Source organism: Hylobates moloch, unplaced genomic scaffold (assembly GCF_009828535.3).
Source record: "Hylobates moloch isolate HMO894 unplaced genomic scaffold, HMol_V3 SCAFFOLD_17, whole genome shotgun sequence".
NCBI classification, from domain to species: Eukaryota; Metazoa; Chordata; class Mammalia; order Primates; family Hylobatidae; genus Hylobates; species Hylobates moloch.
In genome coordinates this window covers 4770169-4787382 of record NW_026652292.1, presented here as the reverse complement: position 1 = coordinate 4787382, position 17214 = coordinate 4770169, and the positions used below count along the sequence as shown (strand labels likewise).

The following is a 17214-nucleotide window of genomic DNA, read 5'->3' as shown; positions in this document are numbered from 1 at the left end:
ATAAAAACAAATAGGGTATCAACACAAGAGGCCCCACGTACCCAACAATAAGAGTTCCACATAAAGCAATAAGGCGAAGATGGAGACCTAATTAAAAAAAAAATACTGGTATTCAAGAAAAGTTCCCAGAAGCAAATCTAGAAATTTCTAATTGAAAGGGCCTGGAATATGGACTTCAACAGGATTCAAACCATGAAACAAGAACACAAAATTTCAGACCACTGGAGACAAAGCCAAGACCCTATAAGAATCCCAAGAGCAAAATAAAAGGCATCAAGTGATACACAAAGAATCGGGGCTAGAACGGCTTCAGACTTCAACAGCAACAGGAAAACTACAGAGGGAATGCAGTTACTTTTGGACATGCATTTAAACTATTATTTTTTCTAAAATAAAAGTGATTCTTTCTCTTTTCTCTCCCATTCTCTTTTGAGTTCTTTGGTACCCTAGCTCATCTTTCCCATGCTTCCAGATGTCATTTTGAGTTGCCAAGTACTTAGGCAGAGACCCCGAAGAAATCTCAGGCTCCAGAGTCACAGAGTCAGATTCAAATTCCTATTCCACCCCCACTTTCTGCTGAGTGACCTTGGGCAAATTTATTTAACCTCTCCCCTGCCTCGAACTATTTCATCAGTTTTACAGATGGAGAAACTGAAGCACAAAGAGTTTAAATAACCGGCATACTATCAGGATCAAATAGGATGCACCATATAAAGTGTTCAATCCAGTCCCTGGCATAGTAGTAAGCACTCACTAATATCTTCAGGATGAAAAATTGAATTAAAGATACAATCATTATCAGGGAAAACAAGAAACCATGCAGAAAACACCACAGCTTAGCTTCAAATAACACAGTCATAATAATGTCAACTTCAAATACTTATCTAACTGAAATCATAACTATACTGAACAAATGGAGAGAGAAGAGATATGCTTAGGCATGGTGGAGTACGGGGCAGTAAGAGAGCTGAATCCTCACCTCCGAAAGTCAGCAATGAGTCTACTATTTAACCACAGGAAAGTTCATTGTAAAACACACAGTGGAAGCAATTAAAAATGGTTCTCTCTCGGAAAGCAGGGATGAGTGGGGCTGGGGGCTGCTGACTTGTTGTCTTAATAACTCTTGTGTATCTATCTAGCTGCCTTTTTATATTTAACTGTGATTAAAAAAACGAGATCACAAAACAGCATAATGAGAAAACAAAAGATTTATCAGTTATCTGATAGCATTCTAGCCTCTGACTAACATTATTTCCCAAGGCCCTGCCGCATATCAGCTCAAATTTGGTCAGATACTGTATTATCTGTGATAAAACAATTTTTTTTCCTCCAATCAGATTCAAATGTCATTTATGTTGGCTGAAACCAAGGCCTCTAAATGATGAACCTCGCAACTGTGAAAGTGAGCAGGGTGTGCCTGGGTGAAGGGCGCTCAGGCTCTTCTGACCCACGCTGATTCCTGCACAGGTCCAGCTGCTATGGAAGAAGTGAGGTTCAAGGTGTTCTTCCTCTCCAGGAGATACTAAGGGTTGTTTCCTTGATTATTGCTTTCTCCAAGCAGCCCTGCTCTCCCCTTCTAGAGCTTCTATTATATAGTCTATTGGAAAGTTCAGGCTTATTTTCAATTCTCTCCTCTTTTCTCTCATTAACTACCATCTTTTGTTTTTCTTTGCCTTCTGGGTGATTTCTTAAGCTATACTAATTCACTGATACAATTCCCAGAGCAGCCCACTCTCTTACTCTAGACTTTTTGTTTCCTATTTACTTCTCCCCTCTAGCAGACAATTTTAACTTTATCCATACAATACCCTCCTCAATTGTCACTGTGAATGTTGATGCCCATGCTTCCTTCCTTTCTTGGGGAAGTAGAATCACACCTGGCTGAGCACACAGGTCAAGGAGCAAGCTAGCAGGCCTACCGAAGACATGGCCAATGCAGCCGGGAAAATGGTTATGCTAAGGCAGTAAGTATATAGATAATACAGCAAACAAATAAATACAGATGATAACGGAATATGTAGTCTGCTCAAACAAATCAGTAAATATGTAAGAGAGGACAGTTTCTTAACTTCAGCACTACTGACATCTTGGGCTAGAAGGAAGACAGGACGTTCGGCAGAATCCCTGGCCTCTACCAGCTGGCTGTAGCACTCCCCAAGCCCCAACGTGTGTGCAGCAAACAATTAACACGGCAGGCCTGAGAACATGATCCTTAGCAAGACCTGCTTGCAAGGCGGGCCATTGGCTGTCACCTGGGGACTCAGATTTCTGGAGAGTTCCTTCCCACCATTCCCCAAACTGATGAAAGTGGCACATCATGTATGGCTTATGCTCAACACCCGCTTTCCTTGTGGGAATCTGGAATCTTGGTGCTTGCTAGGCAGAGGGTGCCTACAAGACCAGCCCCCAATAAAAAAAACTCAGGCACTAGGTCCCTAATGAGATTCCCCGGCAGACAACACTTCACAAGTACTGTTACAACACCATACTGGAGCAATTAGGCACGTGCTGTGTGACTCCACTGGGAAACACGCTCAGAAGCTTGTGCCTGATTTCCCCAGACTTTGCCCCATATGCCTTTTCCCTTTACTGACTTCACTCTGTATCCTTTCCCTGTAAGAAACCACAGCCATGAGTATAACTATATGCTAAGTCCTATGAGTACTGAACCTGAGCATAGTCTTAGGGACTCCAACACTGACAACCAAAAATGTCTTCAGAAGTTGTAAAACGTTCGCTGAGGAATGCAAGGCTCTGCTGTTTAAACTTTCACAAACATGAAAGACAAAGACTAAATGAAGGAGGCTGAAGAGACATTACAATAAAATATAACACATATTCCTGACATGACTTTGAATAAGAAAGCAAAAAGCCACTCCCAGGCCAGCAAGCAAAATCTGAATAGGTCTACAGCTGCACCAACGTTACTATCCTGATTTGGAGGGGTATAGGGTAATCATGTTGGAAAACGTTCATATCTGGAGGAAGTATACCCTGGAGCATGTACGGGAGACAAAGTGTATGAGCGCAGACAATGAAGCAAATGCAATAACGTTAACAATTTGTGAATTTGAGAACATCAGGGTTATTTGTATTATTGGGGCAACTTTCTTGTAAGTCTGAAATTATTTCAAAATAAATTATTTTTAAAAATCACACTACTCACATTTATTGCTTTGCTGGGAGAGATTTGGCTAATTGTTCAGCATGACTCCTCTCTGATAAACCACTTATTCCTGATGTGCTTGCTGTTTATTAACTGCTCTTATTTAAAATCAAAGCCTACAATGATATCTAGCAGAGATGAGTGTGTCTTCTCACCTGTTAGAACCTCTGGCACAGCGTGGACTGGAACAGGGCGACAAGGCAGGAATGTCCACCTCTCTCTAACTGTGCCCCAACCACACCCACCCACCAAAACCAAGCAGAGTGGCTTCTGGGTGCTGGGAAGGCAAACCCCAGTCTCTCCAGCCCCACCTCAGTTATCCCCACCTTTACTCTGTGCTTCATCTATTGTCAACTACTTTCTCCCCTCCAGGCCTTGGCACAACTTGTTCTGTCTACAACACTCTCCCTCCATCTTTTCCCTCTTAGTTAACTGCAAATCATCCTTCGGACCTCAATTTGGATTCACTTTTATGAAGCCTTCAGAGAGATGGCACAATTCCTATATAGCTGTCCCTCCTCCCTGCTCCCAGAGTACCTCATATGTCCCTCACCATAGTATTTATATCATACATATACTGTGGTTGCTTTTCTACTTAACTGTAACCTCAACAAGAATGTGCTCTATGCCTCTTGTGTTCATGATTGTATTCTGAAACACAGGATAGCATCACATATACATTGACGCTCAATAAATGTGTTTGGTAAATAAATGAATTACAATTTTGTGAGCATTCCTTGTAAAAGAACCATTTATAAATCAATAGGTCTGGAATAAAATGTTTCAAGTTCCAAACGATGACACTTAAATCACTAGCAATTATCAATGGGAATCCAGTACAAGTTTATGGACAGGCTCAAATCTGTTCCAAGAACAACCATACACCAAACTCACTGAATCTAATCTAAATACATGAGATGAACAATATAATCATGTGTTTCAAACTCTCATCTGGATCCCCAGGAGAATCCAATTGTTTTGCACTGCAGTGAAGTCAGCAAATACGGGCCTCTCCTTCATCAGAATAAAGAGACTATGTCAGCTTCACTATGTTGACTTAAACACAAACAACTTAAGACTTTACTTAATCATACATAAAACATAATATGACTAGAGTGAGGACCCACACTGTTATATCTGACTGCCAAAGTTTTGCAACCCAGAACTTTGGGCATTGGGCTATGGGCATTGGGCTATGGATCAGCAATGAACTACTGTAATCAATGAGATTAACAAAACAGATATGAAGTGATTTGTGAGACTACGAGCAAAAGACACAGAAAACGTAGTCAATCTGTACACTTCTGAATCAAATAATGATCTCTGCAAAGGTACTGTTATCTCTTCAACAACTAAAGAAAAAAAGGACAGGGAGGATTAAGAAATGAAAGGAAGATTTTCAGTGCAAGCAAACCACTATTCAAGACAGAGAGGCAAGTTAGCCTAACATTACAGTTCAGAATGAAGTCACAACACCAATATGGTTGCCTATCATTGGAAAGGCTGACTCCTATATTACACTTGTAAATTCTCTGCATGATCAAAAAATTAAAACTATAGCGCAGAATATCTTCTCTCTGTACCTCTTTAGTTTCTCTCTCACATGAAAGTTTAATTGAAATACGGAACTTGACGTAGTTATAATACATGCAGAAAATTACTTCCAAAAAGCGCTTATCTACTAATTGACCAAAAGAATTGCTTTTCCTTAATTCTCATTCTTTCCGATCTTGGTTCCCTCTGGAACTCTTGATTCCCTCTGCAACACACTCCCTGTTTAACCCTCTAACACACTTTATCTGTTTCTCCTTTCCTCACCATTCCATGTTGCCCTTCATTAAAGGCCACACATTAGCTAGTTGGTTTTCCATCACTGACTCTAATGATAGCACGTAGTCCCATGAATTGGCCTCATGGTTTCAAAGATTCCTTTAAGTGACAGAACATAATGCCCCACTTGCCTATCCTCACACCTCCCTTCTGTCAAATAAGCTTTTTTTTTTTTTTTGAGACAAAGTCTTGCTCTGTCACCCAGGCTGGAGTGCAGTGGTGGCACCATCTCGGCTCACTGCAACCTCGGCCTCCCAGGTTCAAGCAATTCTCCTGCCTCAGCCTCCTGAGTAGCTGGGATTACAGGCGCATGCCACCATGCCCAGCTAATTTTTGTATTTTTCGTAGAGACAGGGTTTCACCATCTTGGCCAAGCTGTTCTTGAACTCCTGACCTCATGATCCACTGCCTTGGCCTCCCAAAGTGTTGGGATTACAGGCGTGAGCCACCGCTCCCGGCCCAAATAAAATTCTTACACTGAACACAGTGCACATCTAACCTGGCCTGCTATTTCCTTGAGGGATATTAGGGCACCTTGGAAGCACTGTGTTCCACAAACATTAAATTTGAAAATGGCTGAACACTCCTAGTTCTGACGTCATTCCAACTTCAGTCCCTTCCACCTTGATTTCCTCTTCCTCCTATATCTACCACAGTTCTCATGGTCATTCGAGTTTTAAATCTCAGGACCTTCCATTTCCTGACATGAGACCTGCCCACTCTTTACACTGTCTCATATTCAGAACCCTTTTCTTCTTTATTCCCCTTCCCAGGAACCTTCAATTACTTCAGACTTTTGTTATCACTATTATGTATTAGTAAAATAATTTACCATACCTAATTGCACCCCCTCCAATCCATCCTGCATACCACCGTTACTTCCACTACAAGCACTGTCCTAATGTAACTATGCAAAAACCTTCACCATCCCATAGCACTGACAGAAATAAGTTAAAGAATTTATGATGGTTACCATTCAAGGTTCTCTATAAACTGCCTGGAACCTATTTTTCTAGGCTCACTTTGCACAACTACAGAATTCCTCCAGAGACTCTACTCATAACTTTCCCCTAAAAAGGTAAGCCAATTCCAGGCCACAGAAAATCCAAATGCAGTAGTGTCCTGACCTAGAGAAGAACTCTGTAAACTAAGGCCCTACTCCAGTGTTTATAATGTTTCAATGGAACACAGGCATACTCATTTCTTTATGAATTGTCTACAGCTGCTTTCACATGAAAATGGCAGAGCTGAGCAGTTCTGAGCAAGTCCCCAAAGCCTAAATACTTGTGATCTTGCTCCTTACAGAAAAAGTTTGCAGACTCCTGGATCTAGGATTACTCTTATCGATGTTTTGAGAACCCACAGCGGGAAATGTGGCAAGGGTATAAGGAAGAAGATTCAATCTCTAGGCCATAGATTAGAGTAGTTCACACCACAGTGGAAGCAGTGGAGATGTTGAAAAGTGGGTGAATAATGAAGGCAGAGCGGGCACAATCTGATAAACCGGATACAGGTTGTGAGAAAAAAAGAGCTGCACCAAGGATGCCATCTAGTTTCTGGCCTAAGCAACCAGAAGGATACAGTTGCTAAATTTAACCATAACAGATCCATGACTGAAAGCACAGTTCACATCAGTAGTTCTTCTGCACAAAAGCCTCCAATGACTCACCATTTCCATCACCCAAACCCCAACAATGGTCTACAGGAGCCCACACAAAATCAGGCCCTCCTCCTACCTTCCTGACGCCCAGCATTCACTCTGCTCCAGCTTCACTGGCCTTCTTGCTCTTCCCAAGCACACCAAGCCAGCTCCTGCTACAGTTCTTCACATCTGATGTTTCCACTGTATGGGAGACTTTTCTTCCAAGATTTCAACAGAGCTTATTATTCTCTCACCTTTGCTCCAATATAAACGTTCCAGGACTCCCTACTTAAATTCCAACAGCCACTGGCCTAGTCCTCACCCATTCATTCCCTCCCCATCTCTGTTCAATTCATCAACAACGTTTTCATTACCCTCTAACATAACTCATTTGTTTCATTTATCCTGCCAACCTCCTAGAATGGAAGCTCCAAGAGATTAAGAATTTTTGTCTTTTTCTCCCCTAATGCCATAATTGCAGTGTCTAAAATAAGGCAGGTGATCAATAAATATTTGTTGAGTGAATTGGCTCGAATAAAAAATACAATGTATTAAAGATTCGGGAGAACTCCAAACACGTTCCTGCGGTGGGGGGGGGCGGGGGGGGCGTTGTAAGATACCTATACAATTCAGTTCAGTGAAGGCAATGATCTATTAGTTCTCCTCCTACTCACAAAAGCAGCACATTTCCTTCCTCCCCTTCCTTCAATACTTAAAATGTTTGCAATCAGTTCACAGATATTGCACTTAAAATGCAAACCAAGTTTCTAGGCATGGCCTACCTAGCCTGCACTTCCGTCTGGTCTCATCAACCATCTTCCGCGTGCACTATGCTCATGCCAACCGTACTATGTTCTGCTCATCAAAAACACCCTGCTCCTTCTCACCACAGGAACCTTTCCACCTGTTAATCCCTCTATCCAGAAAGCTCTTCCCACATCTCTTCTGACAGCCCGATCCTTCTCATTATTCAAATATCTGAAAGTTACTGACTCAAAAATTCCCTGACTACCCTAGCTAAGAGACGAGACCAATATTCCAACATCCTCCTTTATTTTCTAACACCTAAAATCTTCTGAGGCCTTATTCACACATAGCCATCTTACTTATGAGAGATCCTATTTTGTTCACCACAATGTCTGTAGTTCCTAGAACACTAGGCAGAGTAGGTGATGAGGCGCTGGTGAGTTTCGTTTTATCACTGAAACCGCGATAGTAGGAAGTTAAAAGAGACCCCCGACATCAGGCAGCTAGGAGAGTCGTGGGAAATGAGGGGTACTATTGCCCAAGTACCACCCCATAAGATATGGAGCCATACTCTAGCAATTCTCCCTTATGTCACTCTAAAGAAGTGCCCACGCCTCTGTCAGAAACCTCCAGTCTCTGCATGCCTTTAATAAACTACTTTTATCAAACAACTGACAAGCTACTTGACCAACTACTTGGCTTGCTTTTTTAAAAATTAGCCTCGGGATGGCACATCTGCTATAAGCTGAAATGCCTCCCTAGACTCTTCGAGTCTAATGACTCAGACAACCCACATGTCACGTAAGATTCTGCCTCCAAACAACAAATACTCAGGATGGGCCAGAAGACCAAAGCGTTATCCTCAGGGAGATAAGTGCCCTCGGCGTTTCACCTGTCCCTCACTGACCTAGGAAGTCAGCCCTAGAGAGCTCCGAGGCCGGGTAGGGAAGGTGGGGGGGCCCTCCAGAACTCGCTCACTCCACCCCCACCGTTACACCAGCGCATTCCAGTCAATGAACTCTGGGTTTCAAGCTTAAATAAAGCAAAGGAAGCCGTCCCCAAAACTCATGTAGGAAAAAGGGAGCAGAGAGACGAGCGAGCAAGAGCTACGGTCGGGAAGGGAGAGCAGCGCACTGAGGCACAGCCCGCGCGGCCGGACCCCACATCCCTGCGCTCCCGGCCCGCCGGGCCGAGTCGCCCCCCGCGCCCGCGGCCCCGGGAGGTGCCGCACCTGCTGCAGAGAGGCGCAGCCCTGACATCGCGACAGGTCCGCCGCCGTCCCGGGCGCCGCCGAATGGGTCTCGCCCGGCATCATGGTGCCGCCGCCGGGCCCGGTGGGCACGCACGCCTCAGGGGCCCGCGGCGTCGGCCCCGTCCTGTCTCTGCTGATGCCGCCGGGGACGCCGCCTGCCAGGCCGCTTCCCGCCAGGTCCAGGCGGGTCCATCCGTGCACAGACGTCCCCGTGGGGCTAGCAAAAGGCTCTCCGAGCCAGAGCTGCCTCAGGCACTGAAAAGAAACGCTACCCGGCGCGGCCCCCGAGCGCGACGCAGTCCACTCAGGGCCCCGCCCCGCCCTAGCTCGCCCCGCCTCTCCCAGGGGCGCGGGGCTGCCTAAGGCGCTGCCTGAGCAACACCGGGAGAGGAGCTGTGCGATGCGGCCGGGGAGACGCCCACAGAGGAGCAGCCAATAGGCGTAGAGGGATCGAAGGTGCATTCCTTCCACTGTTAAGGGTCGATCGTTTATTGCCACCTTGCTGTACGACAGGCTTTCCATAGACACCTAAAGGCCTCCGCTATGTGGGCGGTGACCTGCTCGTGACGTAAGCTCCAGGCGCCTGAGAAGTGGAAGGACCTGGCGTCCAGGACGGGAAAGTGCGTGATTTACAACTGGGAGGATAGGCGCTGTCCCGGAGCCCGTCCTGGGCCAGGGAGCAGGAGAGGGAGGAACTACAGTTCCCGACGCGCTGCAGGTGGGCGGAGATCGTGCGCTTCTGCGCCAGTTGCACGGCCTTGGCAGCCAGTGGCGGCTCCCCTGCTCTTGCAGTCCCCTTGTCTTCTGACCTCTCGCTCCTCGGTCATGTGCCCACGCCAGTCGCCGCGGCAGCCCCTGATGCCCGAGCGGCGGGTTCCCAGGCCCAGGTGTGGGCGCCACCGCCCACCATGCGCCAAGCCCAGAGCCTGGTTGAATCGTTCGCCACCCTGTCCACCCATTTGGCCATTATCCTGCCACCTCCAAATCCTGTTTTTGACACCTCTCGGGAGAGAGAGAAAACGGAAAGATAAAGGAATAAACTCCTCGTGGCCGTAGTTAGTGGGTAAATTCAGATCTCGTTTGAACGGAGGTTTTTCTTATCTCCAGCCACCGTATCCACCACCACCAGAATCGTCTTTTTAGTCATCACAGCCTGTCGCCATCAGTACCTTGTTCAGAAGCCTCTCGCAGCTTCCATCGTGTGGTTATAAAATCCAAATTCCTTATAAAGTCCAAATTCAAGAGGAGGAGTGCCTGTTAAGTTAATGTCTAGACCTTACCAGCCAACTTCAAGCTCCTCAGTATGGAAATTGCAACTGAAAACACCCCTTCCAAAAAAAGCAGTCTGCATTTTTCTCTGAGTTTTCTTCTCCAAATTTCGCACCCCTGACCTTGCTTACACACTCTGGATACCACCTGCTGTGGCGTGGCAGAAGCAGACATCCAGCGATAGCTAGGTTTCCTGTCGTTGACACCCAAGCAAGACAGGCGTGTACCTAACTGAGGACCTGCCGGTGGTAGAAGTCTCAGCTTTTCTCAGAGACAGGTGGGCAGAAAACAAGGATAAGGTTAAAAAAGAAAAGGGAAGTGAGCAGATCCACAGTGGAACGCAGCTATACAGTGGAAGACAGACCATGTGACCCATTAGGGAAAGGGGCAGCAGGTATTAGAGAGAGACCTGTAGGGATCATGATCGTCCCGGTGCTAGCGTCTGATCCCAAATTTATCTTCACCATTACTTCCCTTTTATGTACAGTTACTTAAATGTGTGTTTTTCCAAAGTACCTTACTGGAGAAGACAGCAGCTCTCTCTCCCTCTACACCATCCACCCGCAGCCATGACACACTTTTATGATCGGGGCACTTGGAATTCTCACTGCTGCCTCCCTGTCTGTGCACCCTTGCGAGTGTTTTCCCCTCACCTGGAACACGCTTCCTGCTAGTTCTAGGTGTAGAAATCCTACCTGCTCTTCCAGGGGCCGTGGTTTACCTCCACAACCCCAAGGATCTGCCACCGAAGGGGCAAAAAAGTCCCTTAGCACCGAGTGATTTTTAGTAACATCACATTTTGAGTTGGATGATAGTGATTTTTATGTCTTAGAGATGAGTCTTTATGCTGCAAAGTGCTGCATAGCAGATGTTAAATGAACGTCAGAAGGAATGAAATTTACTGCAAATAATTGAAGGTAAGAAACAACAAATATTTCCCTTCAAAAACGTTAATAAAAGTGTATTTTCTCCTACCTTTCTCAAAGCCAGTTCTCAAGACATCTAATGAAAACGAGTCTTGTTTATGTAATGCAGGGATAGGCAGACTCTGAAGAGCCACATGGTAAATATTTTAGGCTTTGTAGGTCACACAGGTCTATGCCACCTATTTGTCATCTTCTGTTTATTTAAGAAACTTAAAAAATGTAAAAGTCATTCTTAGCATGCAGGCTGTACAAAACCAGGTGTGATTATTGGTCATAATGAGAATGTAGTAGGCCACTAATTGAGGAATGGTCAGAATTACATTGTTTCTCTTTCCCGCGTGATGGGCCACACCTGTTTTTTCATGACGCTGGAAACAAGCAAGTGTGTATACTGCAGCAAGTGGGGAACTGTGGCTTTGGAACCACACATCTGTCTTTATTCTTAAGCAAATGACCTATTTGTACTGGTGTTTCCTTACAGAGGACCAACGGTAATTTAAGTAAAAAGTGACAAGGATGGGACCCACTCTATAGGATTCACTACACAAATAGTAGTTATTAATAATTTATTGATGGTGATATCCATTTTGGAAAGGAGATAAATATATCTTCAGCTGACTCATAGGAAAAAGATGGTTTGCTTTTTCTTTAAGAGCATTTTTCCTGTCAAACTTCCAAGATAAACTTGTTGTTTTTCTGCCAGAGAAGCCCTAAGACCCGGAGGAATGTCTGCATTCCAGACTCTGGTCCTGGGATTCCCTGTGCCTGTCGAATCCAGCCAGCTGTTCAGAGGATCCAACTCAAAAAGTCTCACTTCTCACCCCACACGCTCATTACCGCTCAAATACTTGGTATCTGCTTAAAATGAAAGCTCTGGAATTAGCATCACTGAGAGGCAACTGTTTATTTAGTTTATTAACATATACCTCCACTGAAATGGCTAATAGATATGGTCTAGAAACCAAGGAGAACTCAAAATGGAAAGCTATCTATTCTTTGGAAGTTCAAGGCTATGCTTTTAATTGGTGCATTTAACCATAAGAAAAATGGACTATATGTTCATTTTTTTCTTTTAAAAGTTGGAGAGATGTTTGATGGAATTGTTTGTGACTAACAGTGTGTTATTCGATGATATGATCCGATTATTAGGTATTAATTTCCGGACCTGTGATGTAATGCTACCGTATGCCCACAAGATGTCTGTCTCTCCCTGTGCGTTTTCCACATAAATAGAATTTCCGACAGTATTAGGACTTAACCGAACCTTCTTGCCAAGGGGAAAGGCCATCCTTTGGGGCATCCTGGGGTGGAAGGCGTCTTGTGGGACCCACCTTGCTATCCACCCACACACGTTCCACCAGGCTTAGTCCTAAGCTGTCTTTGCTCCAGTTTTTCTCAGTACTCCGGGTTATAGTGGTGGGGTTTCGACTTGTCCTCAGACATCAGCAATTTGCTCACAGCCTCAGCTCTTACCCTCAAAGTGATTTGAAGCCAGAGAGTAAACATGTTGCTTCTTCCTGAAACACTGATGTTACTTAGAAACCGGACAAAATAAATTTAGTTTTGAAACAATTAGTTTGAAATAGAAAGCAAAACTGATAAGATTATTAAAGCAAAATTTTCTTCAACCTGAGAAAGCTGATTGAGAAAAGTAAAAAAAAAAAAAAAAAAGATAAAGCAACATTTGAAAGGACTTTCACAACTTTCGCGCTGCAGTCGCCCTCTGTAAAGGAGGACAAGCCCGCTCTGCCTTGCGGGTTTGTGAACACCTGGCAGCTGTAAGAGTTCGGATTTGTGAACACCTGGCGGCTGTAACAGTTGGTCACATGAGAAGCTTCTTGTAGCTTCCGGGATTGGAGGAAGAAGGAGGCAGGTGCTCAGAGGTGACACGTGTTGAGGAGGGGATTCTCTGTAGAGCAGTTGGCAAGGGCATGTCCCACCTACCTCCGAGGAGGGATAGGAAAGGGAGGGACGTGTTTCCCCTTCACCTGAGGCCAGTGAAGGGTCTCCTTGGTTTCTAGACCACATCTAGCAGCCATTTCAGTGGACGTGTATGTTAATAAATTAACAGTTGCCTCTCGATGGTGCTATATTCCAGAGCTTTTGTTTTAAGCAGTGCCCCCACGAAGTGAAGCACTCAGAGTCAGACACTACATGCCCTAGAGTGGTTCCAAGGGAACCGTGGGACAGCTCCAGGAGATGGGTTGGAGGTGACTGAGCTGCATGCTCCCCTGTACTGGGATGAGCAGGGGTTCTGCATACTGGATACGGTGGGCATTTCAGTGGCAGCTGGGAGGAAAGCAAGGCTGAGGCAAAGTGAGCAGCCAGAAGTGAGCAGCCAAAAATAAAACTTTACTCTTCCATCCCCCATTCAAAGAACTGTAGCTGGATGTCCACAGCTGGAAAATCCTCAGTTTGAACTGTATCCACACAGCACCAGTGGCAGACAATGGCAGCCACTCACAAAAACTTTTTTCTATTTTGTCTAGGCATCCAAGAGTTCCCCAGCCTCCCTTCACCTGACATGTGATTAAGTTCTACCAGCCAAACATCAGCAAAAGGGGCCTGGCCCCTAGGGCCTTCCTGTGGTTTTTGTCACTTCCTGCTGGCTGGAAGAGGGATGAATCCCAGGACCCTGAGCTGGTGCTTAAGCTACCGTCTCTCGGCCCCACACCTTCCGTTTTATACTCTGCCTTGTAATGTAGGGACTGGGGAGCCATGTGCCACCTCTCCTGCCAGAGTCCTGTTCAGCTGTGCCAACAGATGCACCCAAGGCAACCAGAAGATAAGAGGTGGGAGAAGGGCCTGTGCCTCCCATTCTGTCCTGTCTGACTCCCGGTCCTACCAGCGTCATGCCATCCTTGCTTTTACACCCTGGCAGTGGCAGTTCATGAGCAAAGCAGCATACGAATTCGGTCTGCAGTTTCTCTGACACATGCAGAGCCAGCCTCATAGCGTCCCCTCGGAGATATCAGCAAAGTTGGCTTCCCAGCTCCACAGAACCCTGACTCCAAGAGCAGAGGCCCCAGCACCAGCCCAGAAGGTCCCTTCTTCAGATGTCTGCGTGTGATCTCTGGGCGGCAGCTCCTCCACATTTCTGAGTTTTGCTCACTCCTTCCTCTTTCCTTTGTTCTCTCCAGCCCAAGTTGTCAGCTGCTTCTTGCAGTGGCTCCTTCTGTGATATTTTAGTGTTTTGTTTTTAGCTTTTCTCTCTTAAAATAATTTGGGTGTAATGTGGGTCTCCTGGCTGAACTCTGCCCCAGCCATGTGTGGAAGATGCTGTACTGTCCCGAGGAGCTCCCTGCGGGAGAGAAGCTCACCCCACCAGCCTGTTCTTTGACCCTGGACTGTGACTCAAGCACTTTGGGAAGCCAGGTCACAAAGACTGCATCTTTTTCTCCTGATCCCGTCTCCTGCCCCAAGCTTGGAGGGATCACAAACAAGCTGGTGAATAAGGAAAATGTTGGAACAAAGGAAAAGCCTGTCATGCCCCATTCCCAGCCACCCACACCCATCTTGCTAGCGTCTAAGAACGGCCAGCAGCTCCCTGTGTGAGAAGCTAAGTTGAAGACAGGAAATAAGTGACAGCACATCACACTGGACTTTGTGTTGTCTCAGAGTGACTGGAAAGGCTAGGGTGCATGCCCAAGACTGCGTCTTCGGTAAGAGAGAGCCCAGAGGACAAATCCCACAGACAACAATGATTTAAAAACCAAGACATGGAGGAAGTGACTTTATGATCATCTTCTGCTCGGTGCTGCCCTTCCTGAGGTATGTGCTCCCCCTCACTCCTCCTTCCCCTCCTCCTCCTCCTCTTCGTCCTCCTCCTCCTCCTTCTGACCCACCTCCCAGTGAATTCCTCAGTTGTGTGTGCCCAGCTCTCATCCTTCACAGTGCACAGCTCCAGGCAGCCCCTCTGTGAGATTGGGCTTGGCATGCAGGTGGCACCCCCTTGCCATCCCAGGCAGTAAATCCAACCAGTTCTCCAAGGTCCATTCAAGTCCAGTTTCTATGGGAAATGTCCTTGATAGTGTTTTGAATATCAAACTTTTCTGTTTTTTGGGGTATCGTTCTTGGTCCTTCCCTTTTTTTTCCTTTGTCTCCTCCCCACATATAAGCAGCATGAGTTCTGTTGGTAAGATGGCTGTCTGCCTGTCCCACCACAGCCATCATGGTCACTGCCATCCCTGGCAGTCGGTTCTCTCCTGGGTTCTGCGAGGAGCATCTCCCTGCAGCATGCTGCCTGCATGTGCCCCTCTTCTCCCACTTGCTAGGGACAAAAACTAAGGAGGTTGCCTGACTCCTCTTTACTCCCACAGCCTGTCACGGGGTCAGCCAGCCATAGTCAGCATGTGTGTGACTCCCAGCACCTCTCATTGTGTGCATCATCCTCTCCAGTCCTTGTGCCCTGACATCTGTCCCAGTGGGCAGAACCTACTCTACTTGCTGTCATGTCCCCAACACCCAGACCATGTCTCCTACACATCAGTTACCAGGAAATGATTGCTGAATCAGTGAGCTGAGTGAATTAATAAATTAATATGTTAAACAGCTGATATCTGGGTAAAAGTATAATCCAGTGAGGTTAAAAACCAAAAGCTGCAGCAATCATGCTCCTTGGTTTTTACCCAGATGAGTTGAAAGTTAACATCACACACAATCCTGCACAAGAGTATTTAAGCAGCTTTATTCAGAATTGTCAAAACACGGAAGAAAGCAAGATGTTCCTTTAGTAGGTGAATGGATAAATCAACTGTGATGCATACAGACTGTATTAGTCTGTTCTCACACTGCTATAAAGAACTGCCCAAGACTGGGTAATTTATAAAGGAAAGAGGTTTAATTGACTCACAGTTCCACAAGGCTGGGGAGGCCTCAGGAAACTTACAATCATGGAGGAAGGGGGCAGGAAACAGCCCTCCACATGGTGGTAGGAAAGAGAAGTGTCAAACAAACAGGAGAAAAGCCCCTTATAAAACCATCAGATTGTGTGTGAATTCACTCTCATGAAAACAGCAACATGGAGGCAATCACCCCTATGATTCAGTCACCTCCCGCTGGGTCTCTCCCACAACACGTGGGGATTATGTGAGCTACAATTCAAGATGAGGTTTGGGTGGGGACACATCCAAACTATATCGCAAACCATGCAATATTATACAGTGCTAAAAAATTAATGAGCTCTCAAGCCATGGAAAGTCATAGGGAAACCTTAAATGAACACTACATTTACTAAGAAGCCAACCTGAAAAGGCTATATGCTGTATCATTCCTATTATATGGCATTCTAGAAAAGGGAAATGATAGAGACATAAAAAAAAGTGGTTTCCTTGGTTTGAGATAGGGGAGGAAGGGATGAATAGAAGGATTTTTAGGGCAGTGAAAGAATTCTGTATATCATAGGGGTGGGTACATGTCTTACATTTGTCAAAACTCCTAAAATGTCCAACACTGAGTGAACCCCAATGTAAACTGTGAACTTTGGTGTGACACATAACAATGTGTCAGTATAAACTCATTGGTTATAACAAACGTACCACTCTGAGTGTGGTGTTGATAGTGGAGGAGGCTGTGCATGCATGGGGGCAGGTGGTATATGAGAACTCTGTCCTTTTTGCTTGATTTTGCCGTGAAAGTAAAACTGCTGTAAAAAAATAAAGTCTCTTTGGAGAAAAAAACAACAAAAACCAAGAGCAAACCTCCAGGCAGTGGGAGTAATGACAGGAAGTCTCCCTATCTGGAGTGAATGTGGCATGTTAAAGCATCAGAAGTCAGCTCAGGGAACCCAGACTATAGTGAACAAGGGGCCACTTGGTATTGGTTTACTTGAGAGGAGGGGCGGGACACAGGCCAGATCATATAAGGTCTTGTAAGCCAGGGTAGAAAAGTTTTAGATCTTTGAATAGGTTTAAGAAATGGAGTGTGGCATAATCTGATTTACTTTAAACATATTTCATACTACCTCTCATGGGAGATGGACTGGCACAAGGCAGCAGAAGAAGCTGGGACACCAGGGACCAGGCTGTGATCCAGGACACAGAGAATGGAGGCATGGCTGCAGTCCTGGCAGTGGAGTTAGTTGGAAATAGAAGGAGCGAGGATCCCAAATTGTATTCCAAAGAGGTTGTACTACATCCTACCAGCAGTATATGTGAGTGTCCCAATTCCTCCCCTTCCTTGCCAACACTAGATGTAATCAGTCTCTTAATTTTAGCCAATTTAACATGAGTTTAGTAGTAATACCTCTTGTGTATTTCCTTAATGCACATTTCCTCAATTTGCTTTTCTTTTTAATTAATTATTTTGTTTTATTTTACTTTAAGTTCCGGGATACATGTGCAGAATGTGCAGGTTTGTTACACAGGTATACTTGGGCCATGGT

The 17214-nt window shown here is 45.5% G+C and overlaps 1 protein-coding gene across 2 annotated transcripts in view; it reads right to left on the bottom strand.

Annotated features, from left to right (window-relative positions):
* ICE1 (interactor of little elongation complex ELL subunit 1) overlaps positions 1-8939 on the bottom strand; it is a 69906-nt gene extending 60967 nt beyond the window's left edge. The window contains exon 1 of one of the 2 annotated variants that reach the window (XR_009210489.1): positions 8617-8916. Coding sequence is in view for 1 of the 2 variants with exons in the window: in XM_032135196.2 (XP_031991087.1) it covers positions 8617-8700 (84 nt within the window). In the remaining variant the exon portion in view is untranslated. Of the gene's footprint in view, positions 1-8616 lie in introns of both variants that reach the window. The other variant, XM_032135196.2, reaches the window with a different exon arrangement.
* Positions 8940-17214: the final 8275 nt, after the last annotated feature.